We start from the raw sequence: 23,019 nt of genomic DNA on the forward strand, positions 1-23,019 counted from the left end.
GAAAAAGAATATTCAATAGGGCCCTGCTGAGCTTTCATCATTGGTTTAGATTTCCTGCCTCATCCTGTTGTCTGCTTAGTTGTCATCAATCCAGACCCCTCCCCCGCCCCCGAGGCTGTAGTTGACCCATCCATCTCCCCTCCCCCGTCACCCCACTTGCTCTGGTCTTAGCCGTGCTGTGGTCCACAGCGTGTGTGCCCTTAGTCGGGTCTGTGCTTTGTCTTCATGTCTCATTAAATGGTGTTTTTCCCCCATAGCAGTAAGTTGAATTGGTGTATCACTATGCAGTTACAGGAGAAGGCAATGGCACCCCACTCCAGTACTCTCACCTGGAAAATCCCGTGGACGGAGGAGCCTGGTGGGCTGCAGTCCACGGGGTCGCACAGAGTCGGACACGACTGAAGCGACTTAGCAACAGCAGCAGCAGAGCCTCACATTCCCCGGCTTCCAGTAGCGCTGGCTCAGAACTCAGCAGGCTTTGTCTTTGAGGAAGGAGAGAGGCTGCCCCAGGCCCAGGGACCAGAGGGGGTGACTCTGGTTCAGCTCATGTTAACCAGAGCAGGTGACTGACAAAGACTTAGACAAAGATTTTTTCAAAAATTATACATTCATTATATATTCAGAGATAACTTAAACCTTACATAATTTTGAAAAGAAAAGATTAGCTATTTATTAAGGACATTTGCCCCTGAAATGCTAGAAATAATTCTACTCTGACTAAAATGAGACAGGCTTGAGATATGTGGCAAAAACAATTTCTGGTCAAGTTAAGTCAAAAGAGTGAAATATCTCCATCAGTAAAACTATAACTTCCTTTATGCTTTGACAGGGAAAGGGAAGCAAGACTGATAAATGACCCTAAATATTGTATATTCTAAATAAATTCTTTTCAGTGCTTGGGAGTGAAATATAACTAAAGATAGAATTAAGTGTTTTTATATATGCTCACATGCTTTTCAGTTTAGAGTAATTCAAATCCAGTGTAATTCATGTGAAAAATTAAAAGACTTATTTCCGGGGATTAATATTTGAATGATGCTGTGCCTTTGTCAAGGTGGCTAAGTTCTTAGGAAATAAACTTGGTAATTGAGCAATTATAAAGAATAAAGTGGAAGCAAAGATTGTATCTTTGAAAAGTATCTAGATTTTGTATGAGTTGAATTTTGGCTTTCTGCATAATCTCTCCAAAGAGCAGATGCCCCTCAAAACCATAATTGTGAAATGAAGAGGGTGCAAAATAACACATATTTCCTTAAAAGCGTGTACTATTCCTTTTCTGCTTTATTTTCCCACACTTTGAATTTGAAGACCTCTGTGTAACTCGATGATGACCAAAACAACTGGTCTAATTATTGGTAACAATCCGTTTACTAACGTCATCCATATGCCGCTAGTGCTGAAGCATATTTCCTGAGTGTTGTTTTAGGTCACTCAAGCCCTTTCCAGAATTGTTCATAAGTGAGCGAACTGTTCATCTGCAGTGTTCTCAGGGTCATGTCCTGAAGCTTTCTGTGTAGAATAATTCCATTCCCTTTTGATTAAAGGGCTCCAGCTAGCTATATCAAGATATATCCCGTGGAGATTTTGGAAATCCTTCTCATGAACTGTTCATGCTAAGAAATGCCACGAAAGAACTCTGGGCATAGGTTTCTCACTTTCTTCCAAGTAGACTGTTGCACAACTTTCCTTGCCTCTCCTCGTCTGTCCAAGAGACGTCATGCTGACACCTTGCCCCTGCATCCTCGGCACTGTGTCACTCAGGTTGCTATAGCAACAGCACACACAGGGTAACATTCCCCAGTAACTACGGCTGCTGGGACCTGAGTCAGTTGAAAAGTTCCACTGGGTTTTTATTAGCATCTGATGCAGCCCCGTGTCATCTACAGTTCCAAGCCCATCCAAGGCTCACACACAGTGATGCTCAGCACCTTCCAGTAGATGGTCCAGGGACCTCTCACTGGACTCACTGCCATTGCTGGCTCCTTCCTGGGTGCCCCTCAGTAATACCTATAATAAGCAGCCAAGAGTAAACTCAGGTCCTGCTGCTGGAACTCCATTTCTACTGTCGTATATCCTGTGTGCTTATAACTGTCAGTGGCCTTGGTTGATGATCAAGAAGCCCCTCTTTTTACTCAGGGAACTGGTCAATGGTTAACATCCCAGAAGACACAGCTTCACCCTTGTGACTGAGAAGAACATGTGTTGAAGAATAAGGATGGAATTACTGTAGTTCTCTTTGGGGACTTATGAATGTGAAACATATTATTTAATATGGCTTGAAAGTGGTCCTAGAGTGACCAGTGTCATCTAATATGGGATTTGGTTTCTTTTTCAGACATGGAGATGACCTGATTGTGACTCCCTTTGCGCAGGTAAGCACAGCTTGCTGCTGGACAGGTTTCTCAGTCCTCAGAAAATTTTAATGGCAGGGATTAGTTCTGGTTCTTAACTTCATTCTAAATCAAACACAAGTACAGATACAAATTCTGTGGTTCACTCAAGTAATCTGAAAGCAATGCTAGAGAATATAACTTTGTCCATATTGGTCTGTTTCTTATAAATCTGAAAACCCAAAGAGTATCTTTGCTTCAAATTACAAATTGCCCAAGTGACATACTTAAGTGGGACCACATTTCCTTAATTGACATAAGCACTTGAAGAGGAAAGCTATATCATGGATTAAATTACATTTAGTATAATTAGGTGCATGATTAGTGCTTGAAATTCAATATTCCAATTCAGCCTGATGCTTTATTTACTCTTCTTTTAAACATGGTATTTGTCCAGAGATTTAACTGAATGACATATTTATGTTTATGTGTTCCTTTTAGGTATACAAATCATGAAAACACTTTAACCACATGATCCCAGAAATACTGGAAGGTGAAAAAAAATCTAAAGAATTTTGGAATATAAAGTAGTTCAGTATAGACCAATGCTTCTCAACTCTAGTTACACAGTAGAATCACCTGGAAAGATTTTATCCCATGCTGCGCCTCTGATCAATTGAATCCAAAAATCTGGACCCAGGCAGTATGCTTTTTAAAACCCCCGTATTTTCTCAGGGAAAGTTGAGAGCTACTGGTATGGGCAGGCTAGGGATGGCGTGGGATAAAACTGATTTAACCTGGGGCATGAAGCAGGTTTGGAGCAGGAAATGGCAACCCACTCCAATATTCTTGCCTGGAGAACCCAATGGATAGAGGAACCTGGTGGGCTACGCTCCAAGGGGTCCCAGAGTCGGACACAACTGAGAGACTGAACACATGAAGCCGGTTTAAAGTCAACACTGACTGTTAATAAGGATGAGCCAGAGAGTTACAAAAATCATAATCAAGGCTGGGCTACGTCACAACTAGCGCTAGTGACATAAGCAACTCACCAACTTCTCTATGACGTTTTTTCCCAGTTGGTAAAACTGGGGACTCAGCTGGTTTAAGATAGACCCCAGCCAAAACCTTTCACTTACTCCTGTTAATGAGTGTGCATGGGCAAGCCTGTTCTGCTCTGTGAAAGGACACAAGGCTACTTGTCTCATAAGGTTATCAAGAGATTGAAATAACACCAAGCTTATTTCTAGAAAATAAAATACTTAGTGAATTTTGTGTTGTTATCAGCAAGGGTTCTTTGAACTCCAAAATTTCATAATAGGTATTGTTTTTAAAAATGAGTAATGGCAGTATTTGGATAGCAGAATCATGTATGGTTCTAACACTTTTTCAGATTCCCTGACATTTTTTGATTTTATATTTATTTGTTTTTGGCTATGCTGGGTCTTCGTTGCTGTGCAGACTTTTCTCCGGCTGTGGTGAGCAGGGGCTGCGCTTTAGTTGCAGAGTGAGGGTTTCTCACTACAGTGGTTTCTTTTGTTACCGAGAGCCCCTCTGCAGTATGTGGGATCTTTCTAGCCCAGGGATCGAACCTGCATCTCCTGCATTGGTAGGGAGAGTCTTTACCACTGAGCAACAAGGGAAATCCCAAATTTCCTGAAGTTTTTAATTGCTATAATTTAGATCAAAATTTCATGAGTCCATAAATAGAAAAGTATGTAGTGATATTTTTCATTAATGCAGGCTATTAAAAATAGAATACCACCACCACCCCTTTTGGAAGTTTAATGTCTCATTTGCTTAAAAGTTTGCTGGAGGTCATTAGTTCTTTCTAATAATTATATATCTATGTTAGAAAAATTTACAATCATGTTTCATCATATTTTGTGATAATAAAATCATACAAAGCTAAGGACTTTTAATTGATAGTTGTCAAGAAACCATAACTTTATATCTAAAGCTGAGTAACAGAGTAAATCAGGTAAAATAATGTATAAATAAACATCATCAAATGTAAAAACAATCATTCCAACCTGAGTATATTTAGGTCACTATTCTTACTTCTAACTAAAACCTCCAGGTGTTGTTGTAAGAAAAATACACTTAAATATGTAATAAAATGTGAAAAAAAGTAATCTGTATATGTCAAGTAGTATGTGTTAATCTCCAGCTAATTGATCAATAAATTTCAACTTGAACCTTGCCATTAACACTCTTCAATTTTAAGGAAATCTAGTCTTTTACATATCAGACATTTTCTGTAGATATTATAATTGATATACTGAGAAATATGTAAGATATCACTTAGTCTATGTCAATGAACTGTTTAACTAGGATGTATACTTACTAATAATACCCTTGAAATTGGCTCTTTGAATAAAAAAACACTGTATAATTTGTGGATATATATGATGCCTGAAAATAATTCTTGGAATCTACTTAGGAAAGTTTGTTTATAATTAGCTTAATGACTGATATCACCTTATGGAAGGTAGTTATTGCCCAAAAGGCTGCAGATTCTTTTTAAGTGGCTTCATCACAGCTTTCACAAATGGCCTTTTACTAGAGTATATAATCTAAGAAGCTCTGTGTATGTATGTGTTAGTTGCTCAGTCGTGTCCGACTCTTTGCGACCCCACAAACTGTAGCCCGCCAGGCTCCTCTGTCCATGGCTTCTCTAGGCAAGAATACTGGAGTGGGTTGCCATTCTGCTTTTCGACCCAGGAATCAAATCTGTATCTCCTGCACTGCAGACAGATTCTTTACCGTCTGAACTACAGGGAAGTCCCTCCTCAAAGTTTTAGTATAGGCTGGAGTATTCACCATTTAATGCTAAATATTATGATGCTTAAATGGTAAGATGTTTTTGTCACTTGAGTTGAAACCAATATTATTGGTCAACTATAACAATGGACTTGAGTCTAAGTGAACTCTGGGAGTTGGTAATGGACAGGGAGGCCTGGTGTGCTGTGATTCATGGGGTCGCAATGAGTCGGACATGACTGAGCGACTGAACTCAACTGAACTGATACCATAGTTGCTTTCACCAATAGACAGAAGACTGTAGACATTTAACAGGTCAATCAGGGAAGTGTTGAAATAGGCCAAAAAATTCCCCTCATTCCCAACATGCTTTGGGGTTGCTGATTTCACACTAGATTATTCCAATGAAAAAAGCCATACTACTTTCAAAATAAAACCTTTGGCATAGAAAAAATAAATATGAGTAAAAGGAAGAAAAAGAAAAGTTCCTATAATTTTAAACCCTAAAAGACTGACATTTTACTTTATACCCCTCTCAGTTTATTTTCCTGTGTGTATTTGTTGCCATTGTTCAGTCACTAAGTTGTATCCAACTCTTTCCAACCCATAAGCTATAGCACACCAGGCTTCCCTGTCCTTCAGCATTTCCTGGAGTTTGCTCACACTCATGTCCATTGGGTTGGTGATGTCATCCAACCATCCTGTCCTCCATCACCCTTTTCTCCTGCCCTCCATCTTTCCCAGAATCAGGGTCTTTCCCAATGAGTTGATTCTTCACATCTGGTGGCCAAAGTATTGGAACTTCAGCGAAAGTCCTTCCAGTGAATATTCAGAGTTGATTTCCTATGTGTATTTTCCTCCTCATACTTCTTTAAAATGGGTCTCCTGCTGTTTCAGCTGTTCAGTGCCTCCTTCCAAGCCCATCTCATTGTCTGCCTCTTCTTGAGAACTCATTTCTTCATGCTTTACCTTCATCTCCAAAGCAGGAAAGGATCCCTCCCTGTTGTTCCCCAGCCAGTTTCCTGTTAAGTGAAGAGAATAAAATGTTAGGTTATGAGAGAAATTGAAAAGATGTGCAAGGTCATATTCCACTTTGATGGACAGAGCTGAACCTAAAGCATCAGGCATAGACATAACCTTCAGCAAAGACCCCCCACTACCCTCCCTATTCTGTTCCCAAGTCTGTAACACTGTCAGGGTTAGAAATTCTTGCTGGCGTTCAATCTAAACACTTTTCCACTTCTAGTTTCTTATGTTTCCCCCTGTAAGTTCAGAATCTTTTTGCTCCCCAGGAAAATAACAGCTCTAAATATTTTATTGTTTTACATTTGAAATAGTCTCTTGTGCTTATGTGATGTCTTTGGGTTTGGGTATTTCCTTAGAGTGTGTTGACAGGAATGGTGTCGTGTCACCTGATGCCACTTAGCAGCTGACCTTTTCCTCCCAAGGGTGAAGTCTCACTTTGGTCAGAGATCTTGAGGGGCCGAGGAACACCAAGGAGGCACAACACTGATGCAGTACAGGGAACCCTGCTTTGTAACCGGTTGCCTCTGGCCCCACCTTTTCCGTTATTTGTATCGCATCATGAATGACTGCCTTGTAAAATTCTTAGTGAATCAGAATCCTCCCCTGGAAGTGTGCAAAAAAGTGGAATCTTTAGTTTAACAAAGGACAGAAAACGTCCAGATATTATCCTGTATCCCCCACCCTCACCTCATTCAGATTGAGCAAGATATACTTGATTTAAAAGTACAGAGTAGGAACAGCCAAGTCATTTCACTTTTACTGAAATTATAGCACGTAGGGTAATTTTAGGAAAAACGTGGTGGTTATTAACCTTGTAGAACATTACTATCCCATGGTAATGGGACATTGTTGAATTTTAAAATGCCTCTGTATGTCTTTTCCCAGAAATAGCAATCTTGTGGTCTTGTCATTGAATCCAATAAGATCTCCTTGTTTCTTTCTCTAAGAAAGAAGAAAATCATCAGATTTCAGTTGCTTCTACCTGTTGGGTTTTTTATACTTCATTAAAATAAATTTCAGTAGCATGTTCTAGGAATCTAAATACTTCTGGGTTGAACTATATAAAATTAGCAATATTCAACCTTTGCTGGCATACAAAGACAGCAAGTTCATATAGTTTAACCAGACATAACTTGGAAAGAGATTTTCTGCCAAAATGACCTTTCTGTCTTGTAAATAATCACAATTTGGCTCCAATATTTTTTCTGGAAGCAAAACCAAGACAAAGAGTTCTTTCTCCCTCCTCAGCCCCTCCGCCCCACCCGATCTAAGGCCTGTGGCAACTCATGGTCTATGTTTTATTGCCATCTAGTGGCTTAACATGTATCCGAAATGAAAACATCCTCAAAGCTATTTACTTCTTGGTGGTTATTTTATCAAGCAGGAGTTTTTAACAGGCCTGTCATTGCCATATCTTTTTTTTTTAAAGCAATCTCCTCTTTAAGTCTTTTCCAGAAATTATTAATATAGAAGTACACATTCCTTTTATGTGAGTACGTTCAGATGTTTAACTTTTTAATGAAATCCACATTCGTCTGCCATTTTCAGGGAATCTTTTTGGTTAATAAATGTTGAGAAATACCTAAGAAAGGGGACTTCTTCCAGCAGTCCAGTGGTTAAGACGTTTCCCTTCTACCGCAGGGAACACAGGGAGCAGGGGTTAGGGAACTAAGATGTTTCATGCTGTGTGGTACAGCCAAGAAAGTCTTAGATTAATGTGTGTAAACAACATTTGATCCCTCTTACAGGCCAATACAACTGTGTGCGAAAATTTCCGTATCAGTGTCCTAATTATCTTTTCTAAAACGTTCTCCTCTTTCCCTATGTATTTTGACCTTGAATCATTATGCTTTTGCTTGGAGGGGCAGAAGAAAAAGAAATGACCCTAATTTTGTAACCATTGATCTGTTAATGTGGGAGAAAAAACCTCAGCGACCTTTTGGTTAGTAATCATTAAAGACTGATGAAAACTATCGGAGTGTTAGAGCTCTGACTACAGCTCTTAAAGGTTTGAATTCAAGGGGCATGAGAGCTGCGCTGTAACAGAAGTGAAGAATAATTAAACCCTAGCTCAGGGGCTCGTGTGAAACTGTCTCTGGCTCTTCCCCTATAACCTGCAGTAGCAGATGCTCCTCTCTTTGTGTTCTCCAATGCCAGTGAGCAACGGAGAAGTCTAACACAGTGCCTTTGGGTTGTGTCACCCAGTATCACTGAACTTGGCCCAGGGTAACACCCATTGTAACATTTGATTGGCACTTCTATTTACACTTCCGGTGGTATCATGAATGTCATGATGCAGAAGATAATAGTTAATGCTTAATACAACATTATGAAATGTTATTTGCCCTCAGTTCAGTCCAGTTCAGTCGCTCAGTTGTGTCTGACTCTGCGACTCCATGGACTGCAGCAAGCCAGGCTTCCCTGTGCATCACCAACTCCCAGAGTTTACTCACTCATGTCCATTGAGTCGGTGATGCCATCCAACCATCTCATCCTCTGTCGTCCCCCTTCTCCTCCCACCTTCAGTCTTTCCCAGCATCAGGGTCTTTACAAATGAGTCAGTTCTTCGCATCAGGTGGCCAAACTATTGGAGTTTCAGCTTCAGCATAAGTCCTTCCAGTGAATATTCAGGACTGATTTTCTTTAGGATGGACTGGTCGGATCTCCTTGCTGTCCGAGGGACTCTCAAGAGTCTTCTCCAGCACCACAGTTCAAAAACATCAATTCTTCAGCACTCAGCTTTCTTTATAGCCCAACTCTCACATCCATACATGACTACTGGAGAAACCATAGCTTTGACTAGACGGACCTTTGTTGGCAAAGTATTTTAATATGCTGTCTAGATTGGTCATAACTTTTCTTCCAAGGAGCAAGCATCTTTAATTTCATGGCTGCAGTCACCATCTGCAATGAATTTGGAGCCCCCCAAAATAAAGGCTGTCACTGTTTCTACTGTTTCCCCATCTATTTGCCGTGAAGTGAGGCAACCAGATGCCATGATCTTAGTTTTCTGAATGTTGAGTTTTAAGCCAACTTTTTCACTCTCCTCTTTCACTTTCATCAAGAGGCTCTTTAGTTCTTTGCTTTCTGCCCTGCTATCTGCCCTGCTGTTTGTCTTACTACAAGAAAAATAATGTAATACTTGCACCCATGGGGAATGATATAGCTACCAGGTTTTTTACTGGCAGTGTTTGTAAAAGTGAAATTTAGGAGACAATCTAGAAGTCAACGAATGACATATATATACTACCGTGTATAATATAAATCACTAGTGAGAAGCTGATGTATAGCATAGGGAGCCCAGCTCATGTTCTATAATGATCTAGAAGGGTGGCATGGGTAGGTGGGAGGAGGCTGAACAAGGAGGGGATATGTGTATACTTAGAGCTGATTCACCTTGTTGTACAGCAGAAACTAGCACAACATTGTAAAGCAATTATACTCTAATTAAAAAATAAATTAAAAATAAAGTCAGTGAGAAGAGGGGACAGGCAACTGAATGGGGGAGGGGCTAAAAAGGAAATTTCTTTCTTCACTTTTTATTTTGAAATATTTCACCCATATAAGAGAAATTATCTAGTGACTTTCTAAAATACAAGAATAAAAATCAGCAGTTTAAGAAATAGAACAGTGCCAATATTTTAATGCCCTGAGTGTCCCTCCCAGAGTCCATCTATCTGCCTTCTCTCAGAAATAATTTGATTTTTATCTTTGTTACTGAGAAGGAGACAGTTTACTTTTGTTTAAACTTTGTACCACGTGAAGATACAGATTATGCAAAAATAAATACAAAATTTAAAAATTAAATTAAACAATAAAATTATCTAATTTAATATCTTTATTATAACAAAGGCAAAAATCTTTACATAGAAAAACAAGTAGAATATGTCTTTCATGAAGTAATTCTTGCTTTCAAGTGAGCATAGAATATGAATTACCCGTGATACTATTTCTACTTGTCCAGCTGTCAGATGCAGTGTACTTACTGTAACTTATTAAAAATGAAGTTCTCAGAATTCTGAAGTTAACATTTTGCCTAGAACAAGGATCAACCGGAGGGGGGTATAATAATCTTACTCAAAATGCTTTATTAGTGTATTTGATATTCAATTCTTCAAGCATAAATTTAGCCTGCATGGTTTAATGACAGTGGATCATTTGTCAGAATTCTTTCTGCATCATTCAAGATTTCATGCCTAATAAAAGACATCATGGTTTGATGTCAGCAGTTGGCCATCTGAATACTTCGTCATAGGCAGCATGACCTTTCGGCACTGTGAGCTGTTTATACGCAATAGTGAGCCAGATTTTTCCAGTGACTGAGTTCATTGTGATTGGCACCTTAGGAAACATCATTAACCCCTAAAGCTGTAGGTCACTCCCTGTGCATGCTCACTCATGTCCGACTCTGGGACCTCATGGACTGTAGCCGGCCAAGTATCTCTGCCCATGGGATTTTCCCGGCAAGAATACTGGAGTGGGTTGTCATTTCCTTCTCCAGGGGATCTTCCTGACCCAGGGATCGAACTCTCATCTCCTAAGTCTCCGCAGGCAGGCAGATTCTTTACCACTGAGCCACCTGGGAAGTCACTGTCCCAGGGCATAAACAGTTTCCCAGTGACTTACAAGAATTAATGCCAGTTTCAAAAATATCTGAGATATTTTTGTCCTAAAATTTAGACTGACTTTAGTCTAGGTCAGTGCCAAATGACAAAATTCTGGAAACAGTTCTGGAACTGTTGGAGCAATTATAAAAAATTTGCCCCTCCCACCCTGACAGTGTATTGTCAGTGATGGGCCTTATATAAGTTTCCTATGCACACAACAAATCATTACATAGACTGTCACCATAATGGGCTAATAGTCACTGAGTGCCTTCTGCTTGCCAAGCATTGTTCTTGGCACCTAACCTGCCATGTCACTTCATTTTCACGGCAACCCTTGAGGTAGATGTTACTATGCATGCATGTGTTCAGTCACTTCAGTCATATCCGACTCTGCGATCCATGAACTGTAGCCCACTAGGCTCCTCTGTCCATGGAATTCTCCAGGCAAGAATACTGGAGTGGGTTGATATGCCCTCCTCCAGCAGATCTTCCCAGCCCAGGAACCAAACCTGTATCGCCTGTGTTTCCTGCATTGCACGCAGGTTCTTTACCCACTGAGCCACCTGGAAAGCCCAGATGTTACTATAAAACCTGTTGGTCACTCAGTCATGTCCAACTCTCTGTAATTCCATGGACTGTAGCCCTCCAGGCTCCTCTGCCCATGGAATTCTCCAGGCAGGAATATCGGAGTGGGTTGCCATTCCCTTCTCCAGGGGATCTTCCTGATCCAGGGATCGAACATGGGTCTCCTGCATTGCAGGCAGGCTCTTTACCATCTGAGCCATCAGGGAAGTCCAGACATTACTATATTGGTTTATAGATGAGAAACTTAGGGTCAAAGAGATGATAGAATTTTAAAAGTTCACACATTGACTATGTAAGAGAGCCAGGCAACCTGGGTTGTTATATGGTACCTAATGAGACATCTGAAATAGACATTCTAGATAAACTTAACATGCTGGTTGTCACCCAGGTGACCCATAATCTCAGCTAATATAGACTCCACCCTGGGGAGACTTGTCCATTCTAGGAGAAAGTGAGGGGGGTAGATGGAGACACAGTATTCTTGTCACTTCTCTCTCCTGGTCTTTAGATTCTTTTGCCACTTTATAGTTTCACTACAAGTAGAAAAAGGAAGAGTTGTTAGAGACAGTGGGACCCGCTGGTACGTGGATATGTTTGTGTCCATGTACTCATTTATCCAACAAATTTGTCTTGAGTATCTTGTGTGGGCCAGACACTGTACGCATCCAGGGCAGTCCCTTTTTGCTTGAGACTTTATAATTCATGATTCAGATAACCTTAATGAAGAAAAGAATCTCTGTTTACTAGAATAGCTGTGTGGTAAAGGTGAGAAAACAATTTAAAGTATACTTCATTTGCTGACTTCAAGACTGTAGCTTTCTTGGTGAAGATACTGAGGATAATTTTGTTTTACATTTTTTTTACCTAAAGTGAGCCTTAATATTTTACATGATGCAATTTCAAATTTTTATAAGATGCAACAGCAGCCCTCTCTATATATATTTCCTGTTATACTGTTTTACTGACTGGGGAATCCAGCAATACTATGAAAACTGCTGCTAATGTCACCATATTCATAGACAGTGTGGACACATATCTGGAAAATCCCTGTCTGGCCTCTCTGGATTTCAAATAGATCCATGTCACCTTCACCAGTTGCTGGGAGATTCTTCAGTACAATATGAAGCTAAGCTGCAAGCAACATTAAACTTTCCTTTAGCAAACTGTTTTTAAAAGTCACCAAACTGTTTCATATTGCATTAAAGAGGGCCTTATTTCAAGAAGTTTAAGTAATCCTTTTTTCTTGTAGGTCTTGGCCAGCCTGAGAACTGTACGAAACAACTTTGCTGCATTGACTAATTTGCAAGACCGAGCACCTAGCAAGTAAGTTATTCTTTTTACCCCCTCCTTCCAGCCAACCTTTTAAATAGTGTTTTCTCAGTTTGATTGAGCTTGAGGCAATATATTAGATTTCTCTGAATCATTGCCATGGTGTCTAACCATTTACACTAAGTCATATGAAGTCCTGTTAATTTACTATAAATACTTTGGAGTGATGGTTCTCATATCAGAAATGAATCAGGATGACAAATAAATATGGTGATTCCATCTGTCAGAGATCCCCTGGCATGATCAGTCCTCTGCCTAGTCATTTACACACAGGGTAACTTTATAGTTAGGCTTACTTCATAAATTAACCATTGACAAATAATGTCATCAAGACTTGAAGTTAACCCAAAGGCATCCTCTTAATTCTAGCACAACCGTTACTTGGGGAAGCCTCATATCACAGGTGTGTGTGTTAGTCTCTCAGTCATGTCCGACTCCTTGCAACTCCGTGGACTGCAGCCCTCCAGGCTCCTCTGTCCATGGTATTCTCCAGGCAAGAATACCGGAATGGGTTGCTAGTTCCTTCTCCAGGGGATCTTCCTGACCCAGGGATTGAACCCAGGTCTCCCGCATTTCAGGCAGATCCTTTAGTGTCTGAACCATGAGGGAAGACTCATATCACAGGGAAGATCTCTAATTCTCCTGCTGTTACTGACTTGGATCAGCAGTTAACAAAATTGGGATTTATGGGATAACAGGGGAAGGAAGTATTTGAAAGAGAGAAAGATGAGAAGGAAAATAACTATAACTCGGGGGTTCTAATAAAGATGGGAAATGAAAAAAGAGAAAATTAATTTTCCAAGATTAAATGGAAAACTGATTAGTTATTTGCATTCCATTTTTGTGCTAACCTATTATGAATAATGAGGGCTTCCCAGGTGGCTCAGTGCTAAAGAATCCACCTGCCAAGGTTCGATCCCTGGGTCTGGAAGATCCTCTGCAACCCACTCCAGTATTCTTGCCTGGGAAATCCCAGGACAAAGGAGCCTGGTGGGCTGCTGTCCATGGACACGATATAGCAACTAAACAGCAACATTATGAATAATACATTATCATTAAAATATCAACTCTAAAGAATTTTCGAGGAAAAAAATTCCTTAAATCAATATTAAGAGGAAAGTGAATAAAAATGTGTTTGAACTTATCTATGCATATAAATTTTGTTGTAATTACTACTTCTTAAAGAACACACACACAAAAATCTAAACTTTCCATCCCATAATAGCAGAATCCACCTCCCAAATTCACTTTCCCTGTGATTAAAAAAATTTCTGGCCATTATACCCATATTTTCTATGACAAAACAAGGTTTAAATTAAAAAATCAGTATAAATGCCACAATGCAAATAATTGGAATGGAACTCAGAAGGTTCAGTTGACTTTCACATTTTGCAAGTAATGAAATTTTGCAGTCCTATCGCTCCTAAGCATTTCTCACCTCCCTCTTCCCCTCTTCATCCACTGGGCTAACTGTAATTCATTTTTTAGGTTACAACTTAAAATGTAATTTCATTTGGGGTACTATCTCTAAGTAAGACCCCTCGTGCATCCACACCCACAGGACCCAGCCTGGGTGGTGTGCCTATCCATCACCTTCTGATTACATTCTGTCCTTCACCCCTATTTTAGCACATTCCTCTCAGTATTCCAGTTGCCTGTTCTCTTGTCTGAATGCTGCTTAAGAATTTCAGGTCCCAGAAAGCAGAGGTTGTATCTAGTTCATTTTGAATTCCCAGTGCCTAGTGTAATACCCAGCACAGTCACTCTGCACGTGCTTGACGGCTGGAAGGGTGACACAGAAATCCAGCTTGGGAAACCTAAGGGTATGTTTCGAGCTGCCTGTTCATTGCCAAACATGTCTTCCGTGTTCAGTGGCCTCCTTGGTGCTTTTGGCATTTGGCAGCTCCCAGGTTCCATGAACTTCTCTTTGGAAAGTCGCAGCTCTGCAGGAGAAATGAAGTTACTGGTGTCCCTTCTAAACTTGTCAACCTCAATTTTTGTCCAGTAAATTGAGATTTTTGTCTTTGGAAGGTGAACAAAAACTTTGTAACTAATTCCTTTTACGCTTCCTTTGGCCTTGGTCATTTGAGTAGCAGCGTCTGTACCTGTGGGCAGGCAGACAGTTGTTCAGCAGGGATGACGGCATCAGGCTAGTCTTTCTGTCCCCAGAGAGATGATCTGAGGCTTCTTCTATATGAGACAAAGGTTTTCAACTGACTCACAAGGGCAAAGCAGATTAAAATGGAAAAGAGCAGCTAAGAGGAAGGTAGAAAAACATAATTTCTGCCTGAACTTGACCTGCCTTATAGTGCCCTGGGTGAAGTCTAAATAATACCAGTATTATCTGGTAGACTTGTTTTTCTGGGCTTCCCAGGTGGCTTAGTGGTAAAGAATCTGCCTGCAAATGCAAGAGACACAGGAGCCATAGGTTTGATCCCTTGGTCTGGAAGATCTCTGGAGTAGGACATGACTACCCACTCCAGTATTCTTTACTGGAAAATTCCGTGGACAGAGGAGCCTGGCAGGGTGCAGTCCACATGGTAGCAGAGAGTCAGACATGAGCACAAAGGTATTTGTAGTCTCTCTTTTGATTGAACAGATTTGTACCTTCTTTATGGCTTCAAACCCAATCAGCCTTCTCAGGTATCAGAATAGTAGGACTCAATCTACACACTAAACTCTATTCTATTCAGTGATAGCAAAATGGATATGGCAAAATGGTTCATCACATCATGAGTTGAGGGAACCATAATTTCCCACTGGGTACTCACAATGCCACTAGAACACTCCCAAGCCCATCCTTGGATTTTGTGAAAGGTATATGCAAGGGACTTCACTGGTATCTCAGCTGGTAAAGAATCTGCCTGCAATGCAGGAGACCCGGGTTCAATCCCTGGGTTGGGAAGATCCTCTGGAGAAGGGAATGGGTACCCACTCCAATATTCTTGCCTGGAGAATTCCATGGACAGAGTAGCCTGGTGGGCTACAATCCATGGGGTCATAAAGAGTTGGACATAACTGAGAGACTTTCACTGCGCTAGCTTGCATAATCCACCATTTCTGAATCCTATAAGAAATGAGTTTGGAAGGATATATCTGAAGCCCTGACCCCTGCAGACCCTCACTTGCTCACAGCTGACTTTTGTTAACTTGCTGCTAGTTCCTGTCCCCTGCTCTTCCTTGCCCTTGAGATTTTCCATTCCAGAAGTGAGTTCTGGCTCATTCTTTGTTAAATGACTTATCACTGTAGCTGTAGATCAAGTGATTAATATTTTCTGCTGTTGTTACTTGTTGAAATATCAAGTTCCCAAGTGCCAGTTGTAGGGTTGATATCAAAAGAAGATAATAAGGAACAAGCCCATGATTTGGTTTTCAAAACTATAGAAAAGTTTTAGAAAATATTTCTTTGATACCTTTTCCAGAAAAAATCAGTACTTTCTAAATTTTCACAAAGAAAGGACTAAAAACGAGTAATCATTATATGTGCCTGTCCTCAGGCGCTAAGTTGTATCCAACTCTTTGGGACCCCATGGACTGTAGCCCACCAGGCTCTTCTGTCCATGGGATTTCCCAGGCAAGAATACTGCAGTGGGTTGCCATTTCCTTCTCCAGGGACCTTCCTGACTCAGGGATTGAACCTGCAACTCCTGTGTCTCCTGCATTAGCAGGTGGATTCTTTACCGCTGAGCCACCAGGGAAGCCCAATCATTATATGAATGATTTGAATAATAAACTCTCAGCAAGTAGATGACTATTGGTATATAGACCAGAACTATTTCAAAGTAGCATTTTTAAGCATTAAACTTTCTTTTTAATGAAGCATTAATTAAGTTTCATAATAAAAACTAAAATGACTCAGAAGTTAACTTTGGTGCATTTTCAATCAAATGAATGCAAAATTTCAATCCCAAACTGATAACCAGTAAAGTTAAGAGCAATGAAACAGAGTCAGATGCTGACTGGAACCCAGGCAGTGGGAATTTAAAAAGTACCAGACTGCTTTCCCCGTGTACCTCCCAGCCCTGCTAGGAGATCTTTCGTCTCAGAAAGGCAGATTGGACCAAGGCTCCGCACAAACCTGCCATCTGCAGAGGTTGCCTAAAAAAGCTGCCCCAAAAATAAGGCGACAGAGTAGAGCATGGGGCCCTGGCATCACCAATCTCAGCTTTCTTACTTTGAAGAAGCCATTTAAATTCCCAAAGCTTGTGTTTTCCTCATTGATAAAATGGGAACAATGAAACTGTCTTCCTTTAGCTTTATTGTAAGGATTAAATGAGATCATCCATCTAAAGTGCTCATTTAGCAAAATGTCAGACACGCATTAAGCCCTTATTAAGGGTTAGCCACTACTGGTACTACCAAAACAACCCCCAAAATGAAAACGAACACTTTTGAGACATCTTTGAATGTATCTATTTTATAAAATGTTTTAAATATCACTATATTTTAAGAGCTTTCAATTGTAGTAACTTCATTTTTTTTTAAATTGGAGAATAATTGCTTTACAGTGTTGTGTTGATTTCTGCCATACAACAGGGATCAGTCATAAGTGTGTGTGTGTGTGTTTGTGTGTGTATCCCCTCTCTCTTTAGCCTTCCTGCCACACACCCCCACCCCTCTAGGCCATCACAGAGTCATAACACCTTTATAAAATTACATTTCAACAAAATTTAAGATTCCATAAGTGATATTTTCTTCAACATAATTGACTAAACACTGAATACACTGTACTGGGCTCTGCAGGGAATACAGATTAATCATATGGCATTTCTTTTTTTTTTTTTTTTTTACCCCAAAGGCTTTATAATCATCTTGTGAAACTTCACCAACATCTGAAAAATTAGAGACTACTAAACAGGATTGACTTAAGTACCCTTATAGTGTTTCTAAAATCTCAACAGCATCTATTTGGGCCAGTTGTTAATATACCTCTCTAACAAATGTATCAGAGACGTTTCTTAATATAGGAAAATAGGAAAAAGTTGAAGCAGGTTCTCTAAGTATAATATAGTTTACAAGGAATCATTCACTTCTGATAATGTATAGGTAATCATGTCAAGATGTGCAAAAAGAAAAGTTTTGTAACATTGCATTAGAGAAACCAGTTGTAGACTCACTGCTTTTTCAAGTTCAGAAAGTCAGTGTTTGCTCTGTAAGCCTTTGCTTAATTGAATATGGTCAGTCAATAAAGACTTCCTCTTCTCTCCTGTCTCTGTGACATTTACATCAGCTTTATTTACCCCAAAGTCTATCACAATGAGATTTAGCTTTCTTTTTTTTTTTTTTTTTGATCTGAACTATAGTACAAAGGGTGCATAGGAATTAGACTGGCTAGCACGAAAAAAATCTTCATTTGCTTATCCTAACTTAAAAATAATCCTTACATTTAAATGGTGTATTTGAAATGACTCAGAGAGTCCTGAAACCAACAAAATATCACATATTTACCACTCTGTGTTTTTCTCTCTTTGTCAGAAGATCACCCATGTGCAACCAACCATCCATCAACAAAGCCACCCTAACAGGTAAGAAAGATCTGGGAGATTATTCTTTTCACGTCTAGAAAAAAAGCATATTTTCCAAGATTCCACCTAATTATTATAGTACCAATTTTTCCTGCAGTTTTAAAGTATTTAAGAAATTAATCCTTTCCTCTTTAACATATCATTTCTCTCCTTGATCTCACAAGCTGTCCATTTTAAGCTATTGGTAAAACTTAACTAATGTGCCTTTAAAAAAAAAAAGAACAACAGTTAAATTTGTACTCCTACTCAGTTGAGCGTTGCTCATTCATACCTTGAGAGGTAGCATTACCTTAAAAGTGTTGAACATGTTGTTTCTGAGCTTGTGTTATCATCATATTGTTAATATACGCTAGTTTGGTTTAATGAAAGTCAAAACATAAATAAAAGTTACCTTCTTGTTTAATCAATACCCCAGTTGTGTGTAGGAAGGAACGCCATTCTAATACTCCCACTTTGGACCCACAGAGTTGAAATTAAATTCAATTTGGGAGAGGAGAGAAGCAGTAATTATATAATAGCTGAAAGTTCAATGAGATCAAAAGAACGGATGTTTGGGGAAGAGAAGTGGATGGAAGGATGAAGGGTGTAAAGGGCAGAAGAGTAAGATTACTCCCATTCCTATTAGTCTATTTTAGACATGGGGCTTGACCTCAGCTGATCCAAAAACAGAGCAAATGATCTCATTTTGCTGAACCTGAAACCACATTTGAACTCATTTAATCATTGCTTGAAACTCCAATTGATTCATTAAAATAATTGTCTGGAGAAGAAAACCTATGTTTTCTAAAATTATTACCAGAAGACAATTAACATATTCTCCAAACTAGACCCACACTTCACTTGATTCAAGTGTCTTCCTTGGAGTCCAGCTCATAACATGCAGAGGAGCTCATTATTACGTTATTAGTGACTATACTTTGCTTGAAAGTGAACTTCATCATGTCCAATCAGGACCTTTCAATTGGGCTCATTTGTGGTCACCACATCAAAGTGATTCTGGAATAGTTGTTAATGTTGGTCTTTCCTGAATGTCTTTCAAATAGACTTGCGTTCCATTGACTGTTGCATTATTGGTTGTCTTTACCATGTTTATCTTTCAAGATCTTATTGGTGATGATTTTCAGCTGGCATTCCATAGTCTCTGTCTGGCTTACCTGTTTTCTTCTTGCCATTGGTCAAGAGATGAACAATAATTGAAATTCCTATACATTAAAGTAAGTTCTTTGAGTAAGAAATTTCTTCTTCAGAGACCGCAATATAAGACAGCCCAAACGTACCTGGTGCATCTAATGGGAGACACCACATGAAACCTGGTTCCCAGCCTTGCTCCCAGTGTTAGACCTGAGCCCCCTTCACCTCGCTTTGCAATAAGCGAGACAGCTGACATCGCAGTTTGTACAGGACTCAGTGCTATTTTGGTCCCTGAAAGCTCCTGTAGCTTGCGGTTCCATATGAGCCAGCTCCACAGAGCATCCTCCCAGAAGAGCAGCTGCAGGTACCAGTGGAAGACTGTGTCCACCAAGAAGTGGGCGGTGCTGCGTGGTCAGGGCAGCTAACTGACCATCATGGCAGGCATCTGGCACTAAAAAGAGAGTAGTCCGCTCAGGAGGCACAGAAGCGGTCCTAAATACATGTGGGAAGCCCCACAGAAGCTCCCAAATGTTTTCACTTAGTACTAAAACCAAGAGCAATACCAGGGAGAACTGTGGGTCATGGATATCTGGGTATCCAGGTTAATGTGGCCTCATTTGTACCCACATGATCTTGACCTGGGGCTGTGGGCTATAGAAATATCTATGAAAGGAGACTAATTAACTGTCATTAAGTATTAACTGTCATTAAGTGCTTCAGACAGCTGTATTCATCACAAAGCACAATAGGAAATTAACTGGCTAGCAAATGGAAGCCTTTTTCCTTGCCCACACCCGACTCCAGTACTCTTGCCATGGATGGAGGAGCCTGGTAGGCTGTAATCCATGGGGTCGCTAAGAGTCGGACACGACTGAGCGACTTTCCTTTCACTTTTCACTTTCATGCATTGGAGAAGGAAATGGCAACACACTCCAGTGTTCTTGCCTGGAGAATCCCAGGGATGGGGGAGCCTGGTGGGCTTCCGTCTATGGGGTTGCCAGAGTCAGACACAACTGAAGCGACTTAGCAGCAGCAGCAGCAAGCATGGCAAACTAAGGTGAAAAGTTGAATGAGGGAGTAGGGGAATGAAGGCAACAGCAAGGGATGTTCTCCTCTCTGAGCTCATTCTGAAAAAGTGGGCCTTTAAAAACATAAATCGTGAGGCTTCGCTAGAAGACAAGACATAGGGGGAAGACACTGAGGGAATTTCCTCCCTCAGTGGCATGGGACCTGACTCCAAGTTCACTCCCTGGCCAGGGTGAAGGAGAGTGTTAAACAGTCAGTGCGGCAACCTTGAAGGTGAACTTGGCCTTCTTAGAAATTATCCATGGGTTCTAGAGGAACAGTGTAGTACTCTATGCAGTTAAGTTCATGGTTGATCCAAAAGGCCAACCTTGGTACACAGAACCCCTGCAGAGCACCTCCACAGAACGTCACTGATGGGGCACTCTTGGAATTATGTGTGATTTCGTAGGGGAGGAAGGGGCTTCTCTGCATGTCCAGAATCCAAGTCATATTCTATCATGATAGCTGTGTGGCCCTGAGCAGTTACTGTTTTCTTCCTGTTTTCCCATTTACAAAACAATGATCGTATTTTATATAGCTGTTGCTAAATAAATGAGTTCATGTGTGCAATGCTCTCAGCGTAGAAGAAGTACTCAATACATCATTTTTTTTCTTATTTTTATTTGGTTTTTGTGTCTAGCATTCTTTCTGTATGAACTAGGGGAGATGGAAAGAAAATTAAGTCTCCATAAATCAACTTCCTGAGTTTTAAAAAAGTTTTAACTGTATATGTCACATTGTGCCTTCTAGAACTTTCTCACATAGACCTAAAAACACTCCTTTACCCCTTGGAGGTTATTCCATTTTACATGAGTTAAAGTTGGGAAAGTTTGATTTTATATCATTAGGGCTGAAGTGTGTTTGTTGCCAGACTTTATTGCTCTCCATAATGGGTAAATACATAGCTCTACATCAGTGTAACAATGGGAAAAAAAAAAAAAAAAAAACACCTTCCAAATGTTCATTTAGAAAAGAGCCTTCCTACTGAAGACCTATTTGTTCTTTAGTGTAGTATAACAGAAAGATGGCATGTGGCTTTCTGGGTCTGAGTGAAACCTTGTCTCTCTCATTAGTTTTATTCCCTCATTGGAAGAATGGAGATAGGAGTTCCTAATTCTTGGTGCTGTTACAGGAATTCAAGGAGATAAGTTAGATGAGGAACAGAAGCCTGTCATGAGTAATTCACCAAGTTTTCTTCCTGCGTCCCCCCTCTGTGCCTGACCTTTTTTTGTTCTTGATCCTAAAGCTAATTTTTAAACTGGTAGTGTAGAGAAGAAGGACATTGATTATCAGCTTTACTTGTGTGTTTAATTTGTGATTTTGTTTGCAAATAGTAGTGATAGCACATCTTTAGGAATCCCGATACTTAATGCAAGGCTCCCAGGTGTCTTGGTGGTAAAGAATCGGTCTGCAATGCAGGAGACCCAGGTTCGATCCCTGGGTTAGGAAAATGCCTTGTGGGAGGAAATGGCAACCCACTCCAGTATTCTTGCCTGGAAAATCCCAAGGACAGAGGAACCTGGTGGGCTACAATCCATGGGGTTGCAAAGAGCAGGACATGACTGAGTAACTGAGCACGCATACACACACTTAGTGCAAGGCTCACGTGCGTAGGTCCTTAGCTGAGAGGGAATAGCAAAACTAGAGTGTGTTGAAACATGAGAGGGCAGCAGAGAGTCAGAGCTGCCCAAGCTATACCTGTATTGTGACAGTGAGCCCTGGTTTTGGTATAGAGCCTTGTATTTGGGAACACGGTTAGTTCTTTTGAGCATTTCATTTTCAAACGAAGCTAACTCAAGAAAAATGTTCTGTGGCCATCTCCTGAGACCCTGTCACATCCTGACAGTATCACTTTAGAGTATTTGTAATTTCCACATTTTCTGTCCCTTTGTTAGTCGCTCAGTTGTATCAGACTCTTTGCAACTCCATGGCCTGTAGCCCACCAGGCTCCTCTGTCCATGGAATTTTCCAGGCAAGAATACTGGAGTGGGTTGCCCTGCCCGCATCCAGGGGATCTTCCTGAAGGATCTAACCTGGATTGCCTGCATTGCAGGCAGATTCTTTACCTTCTGAGCCACCAGGGAAGCTTTTAAAATCATATTTAAATTAAGGATCTTCATGGTGAGAATGTAACTGAGAGAAAATGCATTTAAAGTCCTTTATTTTAAAAATGAGAAAATTGAGTCCTAGTGAGAAAAAAATGCTACTTAGAGAACTGAGAATAAATGCAAGACCCCTTTTTCCCAAGTTATACCTTTATAAAATTATCAGTGAAATTAGGGTAGCCTTCTGACCCCACCATGAAGTGTATGTTTTGGAGAAAGTAAAAGAAATCTTAAAGGATATTGATTTCTGGGTAATAGATACATTATTGTTTTGTTTTGTGTATGGACTCAAAAAATTATACTGTCCCGATTTCTCACTGAACAGGTCTTTATATTTAGAGCTATTTTTATTATTTCCACAGATTATATCCTAGAGGCCTTCAGATAAGTAAAGGTTGGCCGACTAAGGAGAAAATACAAGTTCTTCTACCGAAGCAATAAAACTAGTACAATTACCTACCATTTACCTGTAGAGGGAGACACATAATTCAGGGACAAGCGTAAAATAAAACAAAAGCAGTTTTAGTCCAAAATTTTGGTATCTCTCCACTCA

The 23,019-nt window shown here is 40.2% G+C and overlaps 1 protein-coding gene across 5 annotated transcripts in view; it reads left to right on the plus strand.

Annotated features, from left to right (window-relative positions):
- Positions 1 to 23,019, plus strand: part of PDE4D (phosphodiesterase 4D) — a 1,264,832-nt gene that overhangs the window by 1,054,639 nt on the left and 187,174 nt on the right. For all 5 annotated transcript variants that reach the window (XM_018065509.1, XM_018065510.1, XM_005694677.3 and 2 more), the window contains 3 exons: positions 2,336 to 2,372; positions 12,561 to 12,634; positions 18,116 to 18,165. In XM_018065509.1, coding sequence (XP_017920998.1) covers positions 2,336 to 2,372; positions 12,561 to 12,634; positions 18,116 to 18,165 — 161 coding nt within the window. The remainder of the gene's footprint in view (positions 1 to 2,335; positions 2,373 to 12,560; positions 12,635 to 18,115; positions 18,166 to 23,019) is intronic.

This window comes from Capra hircus, chromosome 20 (assembly GCF_001704415.2).
Source record: "Capra hircus breed San Clemente chromosome 20, ASM170441v1, whole genome shotgun sequence".
In the NCBI taxonomy this organism is placed as follows: Eukaryota; Metazoa; Chordata; class Mammalia; order Artiodactyla; family Bovidae; genus Capra; species Capra hircus.